At 31.5% G+C, this 22,561-nt stretch overlaps 1 protein-coding gene across 1 annotated transcript in view; it reads left to right on the top strand.

Moving 5' to 3' along the window:
• The first annotated feature begins 1,972 nt into the window (after positions 1 to 1,972).
• The window catches only part of LOC141499133 (cadherin-10-like), a 40,075-nt gene continuing 19,486 nt past the window's right edge, over positions 1,973 to 22,561 (top strand). The window contains exons 1-4 of the mRNA XM_074202027.1: positions 1,973 to 2,006; positions 2,709 to 2,896; positions 6,874 to 7,127; positions 21,665 to 21,801. Coding sequence (XP_074058128.1) covers positions 1,973 to 2,006; positions 2,709 to 2,896; positions 6,874 to 7,127; positions 21,665 to 21,801 — 613 coding nt within the window. The remainder of the gene's footprint in view (positions 2,007 to 2,708; positions 2,897 to 6,873; positions 7,128 to 21,664; positions 21,802 to 22,561) is intronic.

The raw sequence follows: 22,561 nt of genomic DNA, 5'->3' as shown, positions 1-22,561 counted from the left end.
CTCTGGTGGAAGAAATGATGAACTGGTGGATTTAGAAAAATATGAAACAACTTGGACTTATGAAGCAAGACATCATCCACCTTCAGAGAAATAATGAATACATGAATATGAGCTTAGTATAGCATGGTCTAAGGTATGTGCGTATGAATGAAAATGTGTATAGATGTGCATGTTTATAGATATCTGTGAATATGTATATGCATGTAAATGTATGTATAGATAGATAGATATGTGTGTGTATGGGTGTGTGTCCGTAATGAATTGTAGCCTTCTGGGTGTGAGTGGAGCAGAAAAAGTAAGAAATGGACAAGAGAGCAAAAGAAAACATACAAGCCAGCTAAGAAAAGATGGAAAATTTTAAATATGTGTAATTTTTATTATACAGGTTTACTTGAAATAGAAATGTATTGTTTTATATTTTGAAATAACTCATATTATTTTGTGCACCTGGCAATGTTATATTTATTTTCTTATTTTGAATTTCAGTTTTAAAAAGTAAAAAACTAATTAAATAAAAAAAATTAATTCTCTCTTTCAAAAAAAGTCTTGATATTGTCAAGCTTGATGGGAATAATACAAAGTTGAGATTTGTCAGGCATGATTAGTGAAAGGCTAGAGAAAAAAAGAATTTAAATATAATGGAGAGTTGAGTTGAAAAATACCTGCTATCATTATTACGATTATTATTATTTTGTATTAATAACCAAAGATTTGGTGCTTGATAAGTTTCCAAGAATATTGTTCTAGAAGACACACACAGGAATGTCGAATATTTATGCAGTGAATAACTATTTATTGGGACAGTTCCATAATACTTACCTATTGCAAAGATGAGTACTAATTTTGACAAAGCTTCCCTTTGATTAGGTTTCCTAAAGATATTCCAGATTCTATTTGCATATATTAAAATTGTCAGGCATATTTCAAATAAAGTATCTCCCTAGGAAGATGCTTTATCAAGAAAAAGAAAAAATTAAGTTAAAGATATTCTTGTTCCCTTTTCATCTGGAAGATAAGATGACTAATCTTTATTCATGCTTATAATTTTTTCTCAAGTAATATTATATCATTTTGTATAAGACTATCCTTGGTTTTATTATTTCCAACTATAAAATAGTTTTGAATTATGCACACATATTCTCTCTAATTTGGTTCCTTCAAAGACTTTGACCTTCAGTTTTAGTAACGGTGCCCCACATTCATGATGATGACTTCTATGGAAATACAGAAGATATGGTCTGGTATGAATGGAGTAGCTACATCAGAAATATAATTATTTTTTATTAAAAAAAAAACCTTGAAAAATATCTTGGTGAAAAAATATAAGAGGAATGATTAAGAGAAGACCAAGTATTTGGGAAAAAATATATAGTATAGAAGTCTGAATTTTTTAATTGTTATCAAATGTGAAATGAAATAGGAATCTATGTTATTGTTAGAGAGATATAAGTCAAGATCATGATGGATATCCAGTAAAGTCAAAAGAAAATGTTAGCTATAGATGGTGAGATCCTCCAGATTTCCTCCTTATAAATGACATTGTGATTTTAAATCAAACTCAGTAAGTTCATTGGCAATACTATGATATGTATGTATACATATCCCATTGAGCAAGATGAAGGTTTAATATAGCTCGCTCGCTCTCTCTCTCTCTCTCTCTCTCTCTCTCTCTCTCTCTCTCTCAGAAATTTAATTGCCCAGACTTTCACACAATTTGGGCTGAGTTCCTTTTCAGTTAAACTCCAATGCCCAAATCATGATTTGAGAGCTTATTTAAATTTCACATGCACTTATGTGTTTTGGTGAATTTTTAATGGGAATTTTGGACAGTTTTCATAAGACAGGCCACTCTTTCAGTATATGTTGCTTTTGTGGTAATTTCTTAGCCTCTTGAATCAGTAGAGTAAATCTTCATGGTTATCAAACTTTTTCATCTGACTTGTTTCAAGTAGAATTTTTTTTTTGTGGGAGCATGTTAAAGCATATTTTAGAAGAACTGACCCAAGGTATGAACTTTCATCTGCTGCTTCCACTTGGAGTTTTGTGGTTAGTTCCGAGGATCTTATTTTGAGAGAGTATGCAGAAAAGGGCAAATAGGATAGTGAAGAACTTTTAATACATGCTGGATGTGGTTCACTTGAAGAATCAAGACATATTTTGCACAGGGAAAAGAAAACTTAGGGGAGATATAATAGACAATATTAAATATTTAAAGGATTGCCCTGTGGAGGAGGGCAATTATTTGAAGTTAGAGGACTGAAACAGGAGCAATTCCAAAGTGGAAATTTCAAAGAAGTAAAAGGAGTCTTGTTATAATTGGGATTCATGGGGTAGCTAGGTGGTGCAGTGAATAGAGCACTTAGTCCTGGAGTCAGGAGTACCTGAGTTCAAATGTGACCTCAAACACTTGATAATTACCTAGCTGTATGACCTTGGACAAGTCACTTAACCCCATTGCTTTGCAATAAAATATAATTGAGATTCATTTTGTATATGTATCAGTCTTGATGATTACTGATGGTTGTTCAAGTACTGTGATTCTTCATTAAAAACATTAAAAATAGCATTTTAATGTGTGAAATACATTTTGCATATATTAACTCCCAATAGTTCTTTTAGAAAGATATCTCATGAATTATTAGTTGCATTCTTGAAATGACCCTCTGCTTAGCTTTAATATTTTTGTTTGTTTATTTGTTTTTTCACAGACACTATCCATCTTCGTGTTCCTGAATCCTCCCCAGTTGGCACAGCCATTGGAAGTGTTAAAGCAACAGATGCTGACACTGGAAAAAATGCTGAAATAGAATATAGAATTATTGATGGAGATGGAACTGATATGTTTGACATCGTAACTCAGAAGAACACCCAGGAAGGCATCCTTACTGTGAGAAAGGTACACATGTTCATTATCAATCAAGGGTTTCATAGTTTAGGAAGAAGGGCATAAAATACATTTAGGGCCCATGAAAGCTCTATAAATTCAAAGGGCTATAAATAGGCATTTTGATATTGTATTCAAAATATGTTTGGCACAATTTGGGAAAGAAATAGTCAATGTACTCCTTTAAAAGATAATTGTTTTGAATGAAATAAATGAAATTAAAATATTCTATAAAATATCAAAGACAATTCCCCTACTATTTTCACGGTATTTATTTATATAGCATAAGTAAGTAATATACACTCTAAGGCTCAGAGTATTAAGTCTGGAAGTTTTTCTGATTTTGAATCTGACCTCAGACTTTTACTAGCTGTGTGACTCTAGCCAAAGTCTCTTAACCTTTTTTGCCTCAGTTTCCTCATCTATAAAATGATCTAAGAGAGGAAATGATAAATGACTTAGGGTCTTTGACAAAAGAATCTCAAATTAGATCAGAAAGAGTCAGACACTAATGAAAATGACTAAAAGGACAATTATTGTTTCATAAGTGGATATGACATATTCAACAAAATTAAAAGTGTAGCATCATAAGAGAGGGAGGCTAAGGAAATAGCAAAACATCTTTCTTGATGTAGGAAATAATAGAGAAGTTAACCAAATCAGAATAACAATGCAAATTGAAGAAAAAGTATTTCAATTTCTTATGTGGTATGGATTTAACCTTTTGGTTATTATGATTTTGAAGTTCATATAAGGGCTATCAAGTGTTTTGCATTTAAGAAACACTTAATAAATTTTTATTGAACTTAAATTGAATTGAGTCCAGTGCCAAACTATTAATATCAATGATGTTTTAGGGCAGTCCTAATTTTATCCCAAAAAACAAGTTGGTTAAATGAAAGAGAAAAGTACAAAAGAAAAGAGAAAAAAAGATTATATTTTGATGAACCTATGAATAATTAACAGTTTGGAATGGATTAAACATATAGCTTCAAACTAAGATGAATCAACAGAAAATATGTGACTTCTTAGAATAGAATAGTAAGTGTATAACTTTGAATCAATAATATACTGTTCTGTTATTTAAAAAAAAAAGATGAATCTTTGGTAAGACAAAGAAAGGGCCTGGCCAGAAACTAAGTGGGAACAGGGGTTATGGATGTAATAGAGAAAGAGGAAATGCAATTTAATGAAGTCAGTACTGATTTGAATGTTAACTCTCAGGAGGCCTTACTGGATACAATTAATTAGCTACTATTTGGTACTTGTAATAGCCAAAGAATGTCAAGATGAGAGTTTCCTTTTTTGTTTCAAAAAATTTTCTAATTATGGTATGACCTTTGAAATATTATTATTTTAAGTGCTTTATGGAAATGTTGCATGTGGTTTACAAAATATGTCACAAAATGCATCATACTTTTCAAATTGAATAGACATATGAGAGTACTAAAAAATTCTATTAAAACAAATTAAAATTTGTTTCAATTCCTAACAAAAATAGTCCTATTATTAAAAAAGAAAAATCACAATTTAAGGTGTTTTCCATTCTCAGCTGAAACTTACTAAAAGAAATTCAGAAATCTCATTAAAATGGATAGAACTAATAGTTTGTGATGATTTTTCTTACTCAAAGACAATAATGTTCATTATAGTCATGTTTTTTCTTTCTTTTAAAAAAAAGCATAATATGTATCCTCTTACATATTTCACAGTCCTTCAAGGAACCTCTTGATAAATTGATGGAATTTCTACACTTATGCATACAATGGGAGTTTTCTCACTTAAAGATTCCAACAATGAAATCAAGCAACCAATCCTTATTCACATTACCACACATGTGTATCCACATTTTGTTTCCTTCTGTAAAAATAAGTCATACAATGTTTCTGTTTTTAAAAAATGGTTTGACCAAAAGATAAGCATTGAAAAGAATGATCAAAAGTATAGAAAAATTCAGATTATATTTCATAATTTCAAATTATTTGATTAAAGAATTGAAGACAAGATTTATTCAGAAAAATTATTCTTTGAAATGTGAAATTGAGAAATGAGCAAAATATATTGAATTTGAATACCCTGGACATACATATATATATATATATATATATATATATATATATATATATATATATATATGTTCATTGGAAACAAGATCATACATTTTAGTATATAAAAATGTAAACAAATTTGTTCTAATTTCTGTAATCAATTAAAATAAAATACCCTAAATACACATAAGAAAATCCATAAAAAAAATGATAAGAACCTAGGGAATTTTACAAATTTCCTCACAGTCATTGTTTTTGTTGTTCCCATTAGAATGATATTAAACTAATATGGATGGACAGAAAAAAAACTTTCATCTTAGGAATGAAGTAGAAATTCTCCTGAATCAACTCAATAATTTTTATTGCAGCAAAAGTGAATCTACATCTTAATCAGTGGACTTGGATTTACTATGCTAAAACAGATTAGATTCTTCCCTCTTTGTATGGTCTCATGCCATTGACAATTCCTTACCACTCTACTTATGCCAGAGTTAGCAGGTCAGGCATAACTTGAATAATAATAATAAAATCATTAGTCTAGGTTTTTGTTTGTCTTAATTTTTTTAAAGAAAAGATAATATGCTTAACTCATTTCTATGCTAAAGATTGATAAGAAATGGGTTGAACCAAATCATTTTGCTAATCATATTTGTCTTTGCTAAGAAATGGCTGAGAGAAGAAAAACCAACCTACATTTTTAAAATGAATGTTAACAAACATTATTGCTTCTAGACACTACCCTGAAAAACTGGGGTCTTCATTATTCTATCCAACTGTCATATTAAAGTCCTTTGGCTTTGATATAACAAAACAAAAAAGTTTTCATTATGAGAACTCAGTACTACACGCACACACACACGCACACACACACACACACACACACACACACACACACACACACAAACACATGGACTTCATTGTCTCATCCATCTTTGGTGTTTTGATACAATATTTTATTTCTACAACAACTTCTACATTTTCTTTATATTATTTGCAATGAAGTCCTGGGGGTCAGGAATACATTAGTTAAATTTGGGAAACATAAATAAAACCATGCATGTATGGTAATGTGAATAAGGATTGGTTGCTTGATTTCATTGTTGGAATCTTTAAGTGAGAAAAATCCCATTGTATGCATAAGTTAACAATAACCTCTGCAACTTTTAGTTTTAAAGGATTGCCCAGAATATTGAAATAGTTACATTAGGGGGACCTGTTATATAACTTGAAAAAACTATTTCTTCTATTTAAATGCACTTTAAATTAAAAATAATTGCATGGAAATATTTTCATTTTTATTTGAAATGTTTTTTTATCCTATGGTCTCCATTTTTTCCTCTATGACTAAAAAATAATGGACTATAATTATTATGGCTAAATGGACTATAATAATTAGGGCTAAAAATAATGGACTATAACTGTGTTAATTGTAATACAGTTTGATATTTTGAGGAATTCTTAAGTTAAGGTCTTGATAGTATATTGACTCAGTCACATAGCCAATAAATATCAGAACTGAGACTTGAACTCAAAATTTGCCTTTATATAAAAATAAGAAAAAAGATTTTATAAGAAAACTGAAATCTTTATCACATTTGGGGCTGAATTCTTTTTTGTGGGGGAAGTATCATTTTTAATTCATTTAAGATCTCTCAACATCTGCACAAGATCTAAAATTTGAAAAAAATAAATTAATTTCACTTTTTAAGTATTATAAATTTGTATATCATTTTTATTAGAACAAGTATTTTATTATAACTATGACACATATAAAAATGCATATTATCTGAACAAGGTAATTCTTTATTCAGATTTAGTAATCTTTAAATATTTTCAGTACAAACCTGATCCTTCTTGTACATGCACTTAAATATTATCATTTGGCTTAAAGAAAGAGAAATTTTTTTCTCTGCTCTATCTCAATGACATTTCTCTCCACAGCCTCTTGATTATGAAAGCAGAAGACTTTATACTCTGAAGGTTGAAGCAGAAAACACTCATGTAGATCCACGCTTCTATTACCTTGGGCCTTTTAAAGATACTACCATTGTGAAAATATCTGTAGAGGATGTGGATGAGCCCCCTGTTTTCAGTAGATCCTCTTACCTATTTGAAGTTCATGAAGATATTGAAGTAGGTACCATCATTGGTACTGTGATGGCAAGAGATCCGGATTCTGCTTCTAGTTCCATTAGGTAATTGCATCATATTTTGAATTCTCTCCTAAAGTCTCTGGTGTCACTGATGAATCTTCTGACATTTTATTCAACAAGTTTCATATAAGACATAATTTCTTGGGAGAAACGTCTAACACATTTTAGAGCATAAAGAGGAAAACAAATATATACTTCTTTAATTAAACTCATAGTAAAAAAAAGCATGACTTTTTATTAAATTTTCTCAGAATTTAATGGAACTCTAACAAATTCAATTACATCAATATTTTAAGACAATTATTTTCTCTGCATCAAAGTTTGTTCTTTTCCAAAGTGACTGACTTTCCTATTTCCTATCAATCATTCTCCACTTCCTTAGCATAGCCTTCTCATTGTTTGTCTTCTTTTCTTAACTGTTCTTAAAAGTTTGCATCCATTTTTTCCATTAAAATCCTCCTCTGGAGGCGGCCAGGTGGTACAGTAGATAGAGCACCGACCTTGGAGTCAGGAGTACCTGAGTTCAAATCTGACCTCAGACACTTAATAATTACCTGTGTGGCCTTAGGCAGGCCACTTAACCCCATTGCCTTGGAAAAAAACAACCTAAAAAAATAAAATTCTCCTCTGATTTCAAATTATGATGTGGAAATTAGTATATAATGGCACATAGTGTATAATGGCAACCTATGAAGGTTCAGTACAACTAATAACTAAACAAGAGAATCATTTCTCCAATAAACCTGACAAATTCTCATCCAATCTTTGCTTGAAGACTTTTTTTCTTTTTGTTTTTATTTTTTTCATTCATATGCACATGTATATTGTTAAGTTATGAAATTTCCTTCCACCATCCATAGATTGGATACATAGAGTATTCTTGCTCTATTTAATTTATCAATAATGTCTCCTCTTATGCCTAAAACCTGTACCCATTTTGACCTTATTTTGGTATAGGATGTAAGATGTGAATCTATGCCTAGTTTTTACTGTATTATTTTCCATTTTTCCCAACAATTTTTGTCATATAGTGAGTTCTTATCCCAGAAGCTGATGTCTTTCTGTTTGTCAAACAGTAGATTGCTGTAGTCATAAACTACAGTTTCTTTTTACCCTATCCTAATCCACTGATCCATTACTCTATTTCATAACCAGTACCAGGCAGTTTTGATGATTGCTGCCTTAATATGTAGTATAGTTTTAGATCTGGTTGAGCTAGGCCACCTTCCTTTGCATTGTTTGTCATCAGTTCTCTTGCTATTCTTGACCTTTTGTTGCTCCAGATGAGTTTTGTTACTATTTTTTCCTAGTTCAGTAAAATAATTATTTGGTAGTTTAATTAGTATGGCACTGAATAAATAATTTAAGTTGTGTAGAATAGTCATTTTTATTATATAGGTTCCACCTAACCATGAGCAATTGACATTTTTTCCAGTTATTTAGATCTGACCTTATTTGGATGAGAAGTGCTTTATAATTGTATTCATAGAGTTTCTGGGTTTGTCTTGGGAGGTAGATTCCCAAGTATTTAATGTTGCCTATAGTTACTTTAAATGGAATTTCTCGTTCTATCTTTGCTTTGGGACTTTGTTGTTCATATATAGAAATACAGATGATTTATTTGGGTTGTTAATTGTTTCAAGGAGTTTTTTAAATGATTTTCTAGGGTTCTCTAAGTATACCATCATATAATCTGCAAAAAATGAAAGCTTTGCTTCCTCATTGCCAATTCTGATTCTTTCAATTTCTTTTTTTAATTCTACAACTAACATTTGTAATATTATATTGAATAATAATGATGATAATGGACATCCTTGTTTCACTCTTAATTTTATTGGAAGTGCTCCTTGTTTATCCCCATTACAAATAACATTATTTATAGTTTTAGATAGATACTATTTATTATTTTAAGGAAATTTCCATTTATTCCTAAACTTTCTAGTGTTTTTTAATAGAAATGGATTTTTTATTTTATCAGAAGTTTTTTCAGCATCTATTGAGATAATCATATGACTTCTTTTGGTTTTGCAATTAATTTGTTAAATTACATTGAGTGTTTTCCTAATATTGAGCCATCACTTGCCTACTTGGTATAAATCCCACCCAATCATGGTGTATTATCCTAGTAATAACTTGTCGATGTCTCTCTGCTAAAGTTTTATTTAAGATTTTTGCATCGATATTCATTAGGCAGATTGATCTATAATTTTCTTTGACTATTTTGGTTCTTCCTTGTTTAGGTATCAGCACCAAGTTGGTATCATCTAAGGAGTTTGGTGAACTATTTTTTTAGAGATTATTTAGAGTAGGAATTGATTACTCCTTAAATGTTCGATAGAATTCACTTGTAAACCCATCTGGACCTGGAGACTTTTGCTTAGGGAGTTTATTGATAGTTTTTTCAATTTCTTTTTCTGAAATGGGGTTAAGTAATTATTTTCTCTTCTACTAATCTGGGAAGTTTGTATTTTTTGTAAATATTCATCCATTTCACTCAGGGTATCCAGTTTATCGGCATACAATTTGGCAAAGTAGCTCTGAATTATCTCTTTAATTTCTTCCTCATTGGTGGTTAGTTCACCCTTTTCATTTTTCAGATTAGTAATTTGGTTATCTTCTTTCTTGTTTCAATCAGATTAATCATAGATTTAACTAATTTTGTTGCCTTTTTCATGAAACCAACTCTTAGTTTTACTTATGAGATCAATGATTTTCTTACTTTCAATTTTATTGATCTCTCACTTGATTTTCATAATTTCTAATTTGGAATGTAATTGTGGATCTTTAATTTGTTCTTTTTCTATTCTTAAAAATTTTCAGTGAGCAGATGATTCCCTCCAAAGAAATCTACTCTGCTTTAGAGTTGTTCTGATGGTTAGAATGATTTCCCTTTCCTCAAATCTTAATCTAAGTTTCTGTAAATATCATTTTTTCAATTCATTCATTCTGACCTCTTTGGCTAATGACAGTTCAAAACAAATTTCCATGTAATGGCCCCTCAAATACTTGAAGACTGCTATCATCCTGACTTTGCTGCTTAGTAACTGTGTGTGGCCTAGGTAAAGGGCACTGGAATAGGATTTATATTCTAACTTTGACATTCAATAGCTTTGTAATTTTATGGATTTTCACTCTCTCCTCCATCCCAGGTCCAATTTAATTGATTTTTTCTCAGGTGAATATGTCTCTACTTAAGACTTTTGGTTTCATCCTTTTCAAAGTGGCATGATTAAAATTCAGTGCATTAAGTGATTTTTACTAGAAAAAATCAAGAGCCCATGTTGTTGCAAACTCTATCAGTCCCCAAGGGTCATACATTCATTTTTTTGTGGAGTGTCTGTATTGTAAGGCAGCACATCCCTTTGATGAAATATTCAGAGATAGAACGAGTTATAGTATGCAAGTCTTGTAAATTAAAGTCTAGGGGTGGCTAGGTAGTACAGTGGATAGAGTACCTGCCCTGGAGTCAGGAGTACCTGAGTTCAAATACAATCTCAGACACTTAATTATTACCTAGGTGTGGCCTTGGGCAAGCCACTTAACCCCATTTGCCTTGTAAAAACCTAAAAAAAAAAGAAAGAAAATTAAAGTCTAGACCTCTCACTCATTGCATTCATAAATATTCTATTCTTGATAACATATCTATACTGCTGTTGAATAAACTAGTAGTAGACAGACAACCCTCTACAAATTTGCAAATGTTCTGTCACTTCCTTAGAAATATATGATTCTTCTATAGTAAGAGCAAATATTACGATATTTGAGCTGGAGATTAGTTCAGTCCCCTGCTTTTACAAATACGTAATTGGAGATAAAGAAAGAATAAGTAATTTATCTAAAGTCATGCAAGTATGTTGTAGAATTGATAGTCAATAAGCATTTATTAAACACCTTTATGTATCAAGCACCACAAGAAATGCTAGACATAGAGAGAGAGAGAGAGAGAGAGAGAGAGAGAGAGAGAGAGAGAGAGAGAGAGAGAGGGAGGGAGGAAGGAAGGAAGGAAGGAAGGAAGGAAGGAAGGAAGGAAGGAAGGAAGGAAGGAAGGAAGGAAGGAAGGAAGGAAGGAAGGAAGGAAGGAAGGAAGGAAGGAAGGAAGGAAGGAAGGAAGGAAGGAAGGAAGGAAGGAAGGAAGGAAGGAATAAAAGAAGAAAGGAAGAAAAGGCAATCCTTGCTTTGGAAGAGCATGTGATATCATAGGGAAAGACAGGACACAAAAGGAAGCTGAAGGTGGAGGGTAGGTTAGTACCAACATCAAAGTATGATGCAGAAGTCCCAAATATAGCATGATGATGAAGTTCCTGGGAACTTGGTGGAGAAATTAATTGATATAACTAGAACTCATTTTTCCTGATTTGCAGTTCAGTGAACTTTCCATTCCACTTCAGTATGTTAAGCTGGGTGATGAGAAAGATTTAATAATTAGTTCTGGTTCCTGGAAAATACTTTCCAAAATTAAAACATTTTAAAAATGATATTGATTCTTGTTCAAGCAAAGGCAAATTCATAATAACTACTTTATTCAGCATTGGAAATATGATTGTTGATGATTGATAATAAAGTGATGATGTTGTTTGTCCTTTGCTCTTGAAGAATACCATGACATGAGGGAGATGATACCATAACAAGCAAATGAATTGGATCTGAGTGAGGGGGTTCTGTGCTAATCACCAGTCTCACTTTCTCTTCCAGAGTCATTTGAGTCCAGTGGCCAGATAAGAATCAGGATTACTGGAGATGGCCCTGGTTGCAAGCCAATCAGGGTTACATAACTTGCCCAGGGTCACACAGTTAATAAGTGTCAAGTGTCTGAGGTAAAATTTGGACTCAGGTCCTCTTGACTGAAAGGCCAGTATTCTATCCACTGAGCCACCTAGCTGCCTGCTAAACACATATGAACAAAACATATAATATAATAGACAAACATTAAACCTCAGAATTATGAACACCTCAGTACAAGTTCATATCTGATATACACTGGACTGTGATATAGGGTAAGTTAATTAAATTCTCAGTGTGCTTAGCAACTCTCTAAGATGAAAAGTTTGACACTATATTGCCTATCTACATTTATAGAGGAAATTTTCTCACCTGGATTTCCTTGTGCCAATGAAATTCCAAATTAAGACCAAATTAAATCACAACAAAGAGAAAGAATGCTGAAGAGCAGGAAAAAGCACAAGATTGTAAAACTAGTATGAATCATAGTACCTGGAATTCAGGCTGAACCATAACTGTTTATGGTTTTGTCACTAACCTACTGTGGGCCCTAAGCAATATATTTAACTACTATGTAATTCACTTTCCTCATCTGTAAAATTAAAGGGTTGATATAGATTGATCTCTGAGATTCCTTCTAACTCTAAAATAAAATCCTTGACAGATCTAGCAAATCAGTGAAAAATGTCCTATTTAATTTCCCCAAGTGTGTATATGCCTGTTATTTGTGATATTTCCCTAGAGAAATAGAAAAATATCCATAATATTTTAGTGGAATTCAAAAATCATATGAAACATTGATGATTTTAATAAAAATATAGATGTATAATGTGAGGAGTACTGCTATTTTGTCAGGAATACCACTTATTTAAAATCCAGAAGAAGGCATCTTATTAATCCCCTTTGGGTTCTATTTAAGTTCTTTTTCTATTATATGGTGGGGTTCAGGTAAGAGGAATTGAGAGAAATACTAGCAATCATCACACATTTAATTTCCTATGTGTAACAATCTGGTTTGATACTGTGTTAATATCCCATCAGCTAAAAGGAATGAACAATTTATATTAAAAATTTGGTTTAATTTCACAAAGAACAGAATTGGTGTTGGGGTTTTTTCCTGTTATTTATGCCTGTAAGACAACTTAAAGCAAAAAACAAAAATGCACATTGAAAATCAGTGAATATAAACTGTGTGCAGCTTTGACTTCACTCTTTACATTGACTTACACAAATGATGAATGCAATTGAATAATTGAGTTATCTGATTATTTTAATCGATCAGTTACTTTCATCAAAATACTAAATCTGTGATTTTCCATGTCCTCTTTTCCCTTTAAGCCAAGGTCTATCATATCTAATACTTTTTCATCTTTCAATATTTAGTTGCACTTTAACCTTAAATGGTATTCTCTTTACCAACACAAGCCTATTAACAATTTAGACAAAATCATGGAGGATTTCTGTGACTGAAAACATAATCATTTGTGTCCACGCTTGTCATTAGGCACTCTGAACTTAGTTTGGCTGGTGCACATAATATAGTCATTATCAGGTCCATGTTTTAAACTGTTCCTAATTGGCATGGACCTACAAAGCTCATAATGCAGAGACACAGGATGTTTTGTCTTAATAATCAAATCATACTGATTGATGCTTCATAAACATGCTTCAATGCATCGGTTATCTTAGATTATATGTGGAAATTCTCTTCTTCAGTACAGATACCTCTCACTTATGCCTTCTCAAAGTGTAATTCTTTTCCATGTTCTTCCACATTTCCTCCATATTTGATTCATGTAATGTAGACTTTTCTGTATGAACATAGACATATATGTGTATATGCTAAATATGTATTTTGTGTATATATATATGTGTGTGTGTGTGTGTGTGTGTGTGTACATATATATATATATACAATTCATTACTAGTACTGAAACACTCTTAATTGCCCATCTCAGGCTCACCTCCTTTACTAATCATCCACTCTCTTGAAAACACTTTTTTTTAATCATTACTTTTGTGCAGGAAATCATTGGAAATGTGCTATGTCCACCAGGAATATATACCCCATCTTCCTTTGAATGAACTAGAATTGTTATTCTGTTTTTACATTTTATTTTTCCATTTACATGTTATAACAGTTTTACAGCATTCATCCACTTCCATATTTATAAGGTACACAATTTTCTTCTACCCTCCCTTCCCAACCCACTCCTCTCAGCAGCGAATAGTCTGGTGAATGTAGAATTGTTATTCTTCAGAAATTTTGATGTTACAAGATTGTCTGGGAGGTGGGGGAGTGGATCTAAGTCTTGGTGCAATGAATAGTGCACCAGTCCTGGAGTCAGGAGGACATGAATTCAAATTCAACCTCAGGCACTTGATTGCCTAGCTGTGTGACCTTGGACAAGTCACTGAACCCTGCTGCCTTGAAAATTTTTTTTAAAAAATGATTGCCGAGGGCATCATTAGAAAACCATTTGTGTTGAAAAGATGGATCTTTGAATCAAATAACAGCTTAAAACTATTAAAAGAATTGGGAAATTGCTTAAATTTAAACTCTGTATGATGAACTATTTTAAAAAACACTATAGATCTTAATAAATTTATTTCCAGATTAAGATTAAAATCATAGTTGATAGATTTCCCTTTGTATGTAAAAACCAGGATTATTCAGTTTTTCAAGTCCATTATAATGCAAATAAAATTTCTTAAAGGAACCTAAGGAGACAAATATTGCAATTATCATTAGGCCCATTTTACAGATGAGAAAATGGAAATTTATAAAGAAAAAGTGATCTTCTAAGAGATGCATAAAATAGGATATCTGATATAAGATTATTTTTTCAAAATTTTAAGTCAAAAGATCTTTTCATTATGCTTCCATCTACCTGCTATGAGTATCTATTTAATTTTAGTTAAACTACACTGCCACCAGGTGGACAGAAGTGCCTACACTTCTTGTGATTTTAATAACTAAGACCATACACATAAAAAAATTATTTTTTATTTTTTAAAACACTTTTCTCTTCTGCCTAATTATACATTCAGTATAAAAATATAATTTTATGTAAAAATTTTCTCTTAATGATAATTATGAATAGTATTTAAAATAAGATTTACAATTAAAAGAACATTTGTGAAACATTTTAAAGATTCCACTAGTATAAGGAGTACCTGTTGAGATTAACCCTTCTTCTAAAGAAGATAAGACCCCTATTTATGATTTGTCCAGGGTTATACAACCAATATATGTCAGGTATGGAACTTGAATTAATGTCTTTCCTTACTTTGAAATCAGTTCTCTCTCTTTTATGTTTTACTACTTCTCAGAACAAGGATTGAAGAAATAAAAATGTCTTTTTTTCCAAAATAACTATAAGTATAATCTTATGTATAAATGCTTTCTGATGGCACCAAATAAGTCATTAAAATCCTTACACCAACAATTATTAAAACATTCAGGATTCCTCATTCCTTTTCTTGCCCTGGAAGAATAAAGTGAGATACAATCTAATATGGCAACATAATTTGCCCACTATTATCTAAATTGCAGTGTCTTTTCTAACTGTTAGTCTTTTTTCTTTGCCTTTGAGATTTTTTCTTATAAAAAAACCTTTTGTTTCATTTTTTTAATTTCTTCCCCCCAATAGAAATCCATTTTTTAAAAATTTTAAAAATTTCTTCCCCAATAGGGGAAGACAGAGAATGCTTCTCACTCATTTTCAAACCTGCTTCTGATTTAAAGTGATCATATTTGTGGTTCCAGAAAGTAGCAATCAGTTGTTAAGTCCTGCCATTTTTTTCATCACAATACCTTTCATATATTTTCCCTTCACTCAATTCGCACTACATCTGCCCTGATTAAGGTCTTTATTATTTCCTTTTTGTGAACTTTACTGATCTTTTCCCTTTTGAACCTATCCATCCTTCAAGTCAGGGCTCCAAGTATTTATCATAATGCACCACTATGATCATGCCATTCCTTTATTCAAAGGTCTTCCAGAGTTCCTTTGCATCCTAGATAAAAAATGCATTTAAGGGCCTCCACAAGCTCTTGCCAACCTATTTTTTTTTTACCTTATCTAACTCTTCTCTATTTCATTGTACTCTACATGACAAGCATTATAGGATACTAAATATTCCTTGTCCTTCTACTGCCCTTTCACATTATTGTATCTTTCTTCATACATTGTGACTGAAATGGAATCCTTAAGCTGCCTTCCACAATCCTTATTTTCTATTTAAATCATTTTTCCTTTTTTTAAAACCAAACTTTATTAATACTTTCCACAAGAAACTGAAAAAATATTAACTCTCTTTTCATATTTCTTGAACACATTTGGACCTTTCCTGGAAAAATCTCAAAATTCTGTTTTACATTCTGAATAGGTACTTTTTAAAATGTATACCTCCTCCAATTAGCTTGTGGCTTTATTTCTTTTTTTGTAGCTTTGTATCTGGAAAAGTTCCACATCAGGGGTTTTGTAAATTATTGAATTGTGAAACATTGAAATTAATTATATATTTAAATAGAATATGGCAAGGGTTTTAGTCAGATTCTTTTTTAAAAGAATGTAGCTCAAGCTTGATTCTCTTTTAAATATTCCCAATAATATCACAATAAGTTACAGGCACAGTAGTTTGTCCTTAGGGACAACTCAATGAATATCTGTTGATTGATTGATTAAAATCACTGTAAATATTAAAGACTGGAAAAATATCTGAAGTAGGCAACAGGACTGACAGATGGGAGAGAAATTTAGAGTTGGGAAGAGTAGACACTTAAATAGTTATGTGATCATAAACAATATACTTAAGTTTTCTTGTGTCAGTATCCTTATCTCTGAAATAGTGATAATAATAGCATCTTTCTCTCACAGTTTTGTGAGGATCAAATGAGATAAAAGCTAAATCAGTTAACAAAGTAAATGTATATAGTAAACTCTACATCAATATTAATTGTTGTTATTAGTGATATTGAACACATGCTATTTGACTTCCTGAAATAAAATTGACCTCATAAATCGCAGGAATATACTATATAAATGTTGATGGTGCACTTTAACCATAGCCTTACAAATTGTTATGTCTAGAAGCAGCTAAGTGGCACAATAGATACAACACTGGTCCTGGAGGCAGGAGGATCTGAGTCAAATTAAGCCTCAGATACTTAATGCTTACTTAGCTGTGTGGCTTTGGGCAAGTCACTTAACCCTATTGCCTTACAAAAAACAAAAAAAAGAAAAATAGAGATTGTTGCAACTAAATTATTCTATGAGTGAAAAAAATAGTCTTGTAGAGGGATAATGATAAGTAGTAAATTCAGGAAGAATCAAAACCAACAACAAAGAAACTGAAAGGTCTGAGCTTTGATAGTGCCCTTGCTTTGTTTTTTAATTGACATTTTATTTTTATAAATACATGTTAGGAAAGTTTTTTTTAACATTCATCCATATGCAGAAATTTATCTATATATCTATATTTAAGTAACAAAATTTCCTTCCACCCTCCCTTCCCATACCCCTCCCCTCAGCAGCTAACAGTCAGGTCAACATTGTATATACATATTTGTGATAAACATGTTTACATATTAGTCATTTTTGGTATGAGGAATTAGGACTAAGGGAAAGGAGATTTTTTTTATAAAGTTTTCATCAAATTCTGAAGGGATTTTTTTTTGTTTTTGTTTTGTTTTTCTTCCTCTCTATGGGGATAACATTGTCCATAGTTGGTTTAATATGGTTATTCCAGCTCTCTGAACTGCTGAGAGGAGCTGCTTCCATTAAGGTTGATCATCTCACAATGTTGTTAATGTGAACATTGTTCTCTTGGTTCTGCTTTCTTCACTCAGCATCAGATCCTGTAACTCATTCCATGCTTCTCTAGAGTCCTACCATATATGGTTTCTCATAGAACAACAATATTCCATAGTATTTTTTTCACCATAACTTGCTTTACCATTCCCTGGGCATCCCCTCAATTTCCAGTTCTTTGCCACTACAAAAAGAACTACTATGAATATTTTGGAACATGTGGGGATTTTCCCAAATTTTTTTAGTGATTTCTTCTAGATATAGACCTAGAATTGGAATTTCTGAGTCAAATGGGAATGAACAATTTTATTGCTTTTTGGGTGTGTTCTTGCTTTAAAAAAAAATTTTGGCAGAAAGTTTTAAAATGGCTCCATGGAGCAAGACTTCATTAGGATGATCAACTCTTTAGGTTTTTCAAATGTGTGTTTTCAAAATGGATAAACCCAGTGGTTTAAAGTTTGCTGACATTTTAGTTCTAAAGAGGATTAAAAACACACAGACACTCAAATTCTATCTTCTCTTTTTAATTACAATAAAAAGTTTTCATTACGATACATAAAACATTGCATTATTCATTATCAGCTGTTTTATCATTGTTCTTTAACTGAAGGTCATTAAGAATTCAACTTTGCAGCTTAACTGATGGCAAAGACAATGATAAAAAAAACCCACAGATGCTGTCTATTATTTTACTTAAATCAATCTTAATGGTTATTTCTACAAGAACGTAGAAGTTTTGTATTTGTCATGATTTAAGAGAACATAGAAATAGAACTTTAATTTATTCCAATTACTCAATTGTTGAGCCCCAGGAAAAATGCCAGGAGCAGAACAAATCTGGATTAAACATTTGTAGATCTGACCAAGGCCTTTGATACTATCAGTTAAGCACTCAATGCAATCTCTGGTGCTAAAATGCAACAGTTTCAATCAGTTCTCCACTGCTTGTGCTAATTTTGGTCTAGCAATTAACACCAAGAAAACACAGGTCCTCCATCAGTCAGCACCATACCATCCATTTGTAGAACCATAGATATGAGCAAATGGAGATTCTGAAAGTGTAGGAAAGAAGAGGTATTACACTGACTACCAAACTGAAGGTTTACAGAGCCATTGTCCTGACCTCACTGCTATATGCCTGTGAAACCTGCGCCATGCCAGGAAACTGAATCACTTTCATTTAAATTGTCTTAGGAAGATTCCAAAAATCACCTGGCAGTATAAAACACCTGACACTGGGGTTCTTTCTGTAGTTAAACTGCCAAACATTCAGAACGATAGAGAGTGCAACTCCCATAGGCTATATGCTTGCCAAAAAGACTGTTTTATGGACAATTCACACAGGACAGAGCTCACAGGAGGTTCAGAAAAAGTGATAAAAGAAAACTCTCAAGGTCATGCTTATGAACTTTGGAATTGGTTTTGCAGCATGAGAGACACTGATCCAGGACTGCCAAACTACAGAGAATATTGTGCTATTAGGACAAGGCAAAATTAAACCAGTTCAAAGAAAATGTGAGATGCAAGTTAAGAGAATCCACTCCACATGTTCACATGAACTCTTTGTGCCTGACCTGTGGAGATCTCATATTGGTCTGACCAACCATAGTCAGACACATCTTAACTTGTCTCTAACATAGTGATGTTGTTTTGGCTCTTTTTGATAACTAAGGGCATGCAGCAATATAGCCTATTAACCATAATTTTCTTAGGCTACAAACAAAATAACAAAAAGTTTATCCATGAAGTTTTATTCTCTAAGATCTTATCAAGCTCATGGATGATTGATATCATTAAGGATACCAACCAAGAGTTTATGGAAATCTCACAAAGGATTGTAAAATTTTGGCAGCTGAGCAATCGGGTTACACATTAATACATAAAGGTGTCATTGATTTATTTATGATTCTCTAATACATCCATAAGGTCCATGTCAGATTTGACAAAGATCCAGTTAGCAACAGGATTACTGACTCTTCTGACTTGATACTTTATGTTGTTATCAGATAGAATATAAACCAAAAAAATCATTGGTATTTCTCCCTTTCCAAAATGTCATAAGAATTTATTCAGTCTCTTTTATAGATAGCCAGACCAGTTTTCTGCCTTCTCCAGAGGGTTTTTACAATCTGATTGCTTACACAACTATAAAAGCCTAATTGCAGATGCAACAAGAGGGGGACTGTTTCACAGAGAGAGAGCTGGTCTTCAGATGTATAAATGGAGAAACCAGACCTTGAGAAGGGCAGAGGCTAACATTCAGATTTACAAACCCTAATCAGAGGCTGATAAACCAATTTTTTATCAGAATAGAATTACTTAGACAACACCAATGTGAGCCTCTCCTGTAGGCAAAGCACATTATGAATTTGACTATGGGTTATAGGATAGGTAAGACATGTTCTTAGGCTTCTTAGGAAATTTATAATCTACTGGATGAAATAATACAGTACACAAATAAATACACCTATATCTATTTATAATCATCAGAAGTTCAGGAAGGGGAGAAATCCCTTCTGCCTAATGTAATTTCAGAAAATTTTATGCAGGATGTGATATTAAATGTGAAACATAAAGAGAAAACTGTATTTTGATAATTGGGTAGAGATGGGAAAGCAGGCATTCTAAGATAAAGAAAAATAAAAACAGAGATATAGAAGATAGAAAGAGAAAAATCTTTCAGAAAATGAGGTCAAGAGAATACAGAATATTTGAGTTTGATTGAAAGGTACAATTTGTGCATGAAATCATTTATAATTGTAGAAAAACTCAACTGACCAAAATAAAATGTGTCAAAATTTTCCATACTATAATAATTGGCTATTAAAACACAGATAAATAGGATTTTAAGCGATTTAAAATTAATTTAAGTGATTTAAGTTGTCAATTTGTTCAAGAATTTTCAATAACACAATTTAAAAGGTGTTCATATCAACTAGTTTAGCAAAAATAAATCTTTGAAAAGATTTATATTACCTTTTTAAGTGCAATATGTCTTATGAATGTTTTTTCCCTTCTGATAGACAATGGAAGATTTTATAAATTTACTTTATTTAAATACAGCAAAAAAATTTCTGAGCAAGGTATAGGTGTCTCAAAGGTTCATTAAAGACTAAAGATTGCATCTGATGTTTAGTGTTTGTGTGTGTGTGTATATGTGTGTATGTGTATGTGCATATGTGTGTATTTATGAGTGTGTGCCTTTGTTTCTAAGCATTTGAAATACACCAACATCTGCAAGTCTCTAGATAGCACAGTGATGCAAAAACAGGAAGATACATTATATGTATCTAATGTGCAGTGCATAATAGGAATTATCTTATTTACATAACCCTACATGGATAAACTAGTTTTTGAACTACACTCTCATGGCATGAAAATTAATTCCCATAATCAGTTTGTTATTTTTTTAATCAGAGTACTTATTTTTTATAGAAATTTAATTTTTGTTTTTGTCTTTAATTTTTTACAACTGTTTTAAATAGTTCACTTTCTAGCCTCATAGTCACTGCATTAAATAGATTTTATCATTTTCCTTAACCAAATAAGTCCATAATGATTAACATTTTCAGACTACTAAGCTATTATTCATAGTAAGATAGTAAAATATTAGATATCATACTAACAAACTCTAAGTTTTTTTCAGTTTTAATATGCTTTTCTAAATTGTTAAATATTTGGAAACAGGACAAGAATCTTTACCATTATAGATATATTCACAAGATCTAGTTTGACCAAATACATTTTTTAATAAAATACATCAAATGAATTTCTCCTATGTATGTAAAATTATTTAAAATACATTTCAAAAAATAAAATGGCCAAGGAAAATACTTTTATTTATAGTTAAATACATGAAGTATATACTAATAAAACATATATGTATAAATTATATAGAGTACCTTTATATTACTTATATAGATTATATATAAATGTTTGTTTTTTGATATAAGTATATTCATATAGCTATGAAATTTCATGGTAGTATCTGCATTAAAGGTGCTGTTGTTTCCTTCTTCAATTTTTTTTCTTTGTTATGTTCAGGTTTTCTTTGGATCGTCATACTGATCTTGACAGGATTTTTAATATACACTCTGGAAATGGATCAATTTATACATCAAAGCCACTTGACCGTGAAATATCTCAATGGCACAATCTTAGTGTTATAGCAGCTGAGATCAGTAAGACTATTTATATTCCTTTACTGGGAATGGGTAATGGTTATTATTTTAAAAGTTTTTTTCAGAATCTATCAGTATGTGTATTTTAATGTAATTAATTATGCATAAATATATAACAAATAATCCATAATTATAGCATTTTATGTAAATACAATTCCTGGAAGATTCACTAGATATGTATAACCAGGTAATCAGTATAATAAATTGGAATAAAATGAATACTGAATTTGGAGTCAAAAGACATAAATTCAAATCCTGCCCTGGTTAATTAATCACCAATCATTCTGAACCACATTTTCTTCAAATGACAAATGAGGGTATGGGCCTCTGAAAACCTTTCTATCTTTTATATAAAAAGCAGTATTTAAAAAAATCAATCTGTGCTTTTCTTAAAATGATTTCTTTTCTCACTAATCTTTTTTTTCATATTCTTCTACTAAGAGGTCTCTAGATAAAACATTCTGTCCCTTCCTTCCAAGTAGAGTTAATCAAGGTTTAGTTTACCCTGAAAAAATAACACTAGGAAGGCAAGATTCAAAGACAAAAACTGAATCAGAAATAAATTATGAAAAGCAAATTCTCAGGAAGGTAAAGAAATAGTTTGAGCCAAGTATGTGACCACTAGCAGAAAGCGAACTTCTGCCCAGACTTTACTATCAAATTGTGCCTACTCTTTATATTAGTTGTAGATCAAATAAAATCGACTTGAATCCCTCTTGCTCCTCCCTCTATCCAAATACTACAATCATTGCTATAATCA

Source organism: Macrotis lagotis, chromosome X, assembly GCF_037893015.1.
Source record: "Macrotis lagotis isolate mMagLag1 chromosome X, bilby.v1.9.chrom.fasta, whole genome shotgun sequence".
Classification (NCBI taxonomy): domain Eukaryota; kingdom Metazoa; phylum Chordata; class Mammalia; order Peramelemorphia; family Peramelidae; genus Macrotis; species Macrotis lagotis.
Note: the sequence above shows the minus strand (reverse complement) of the source record. Positions and strands in the feature narration are given on the sequence as shown.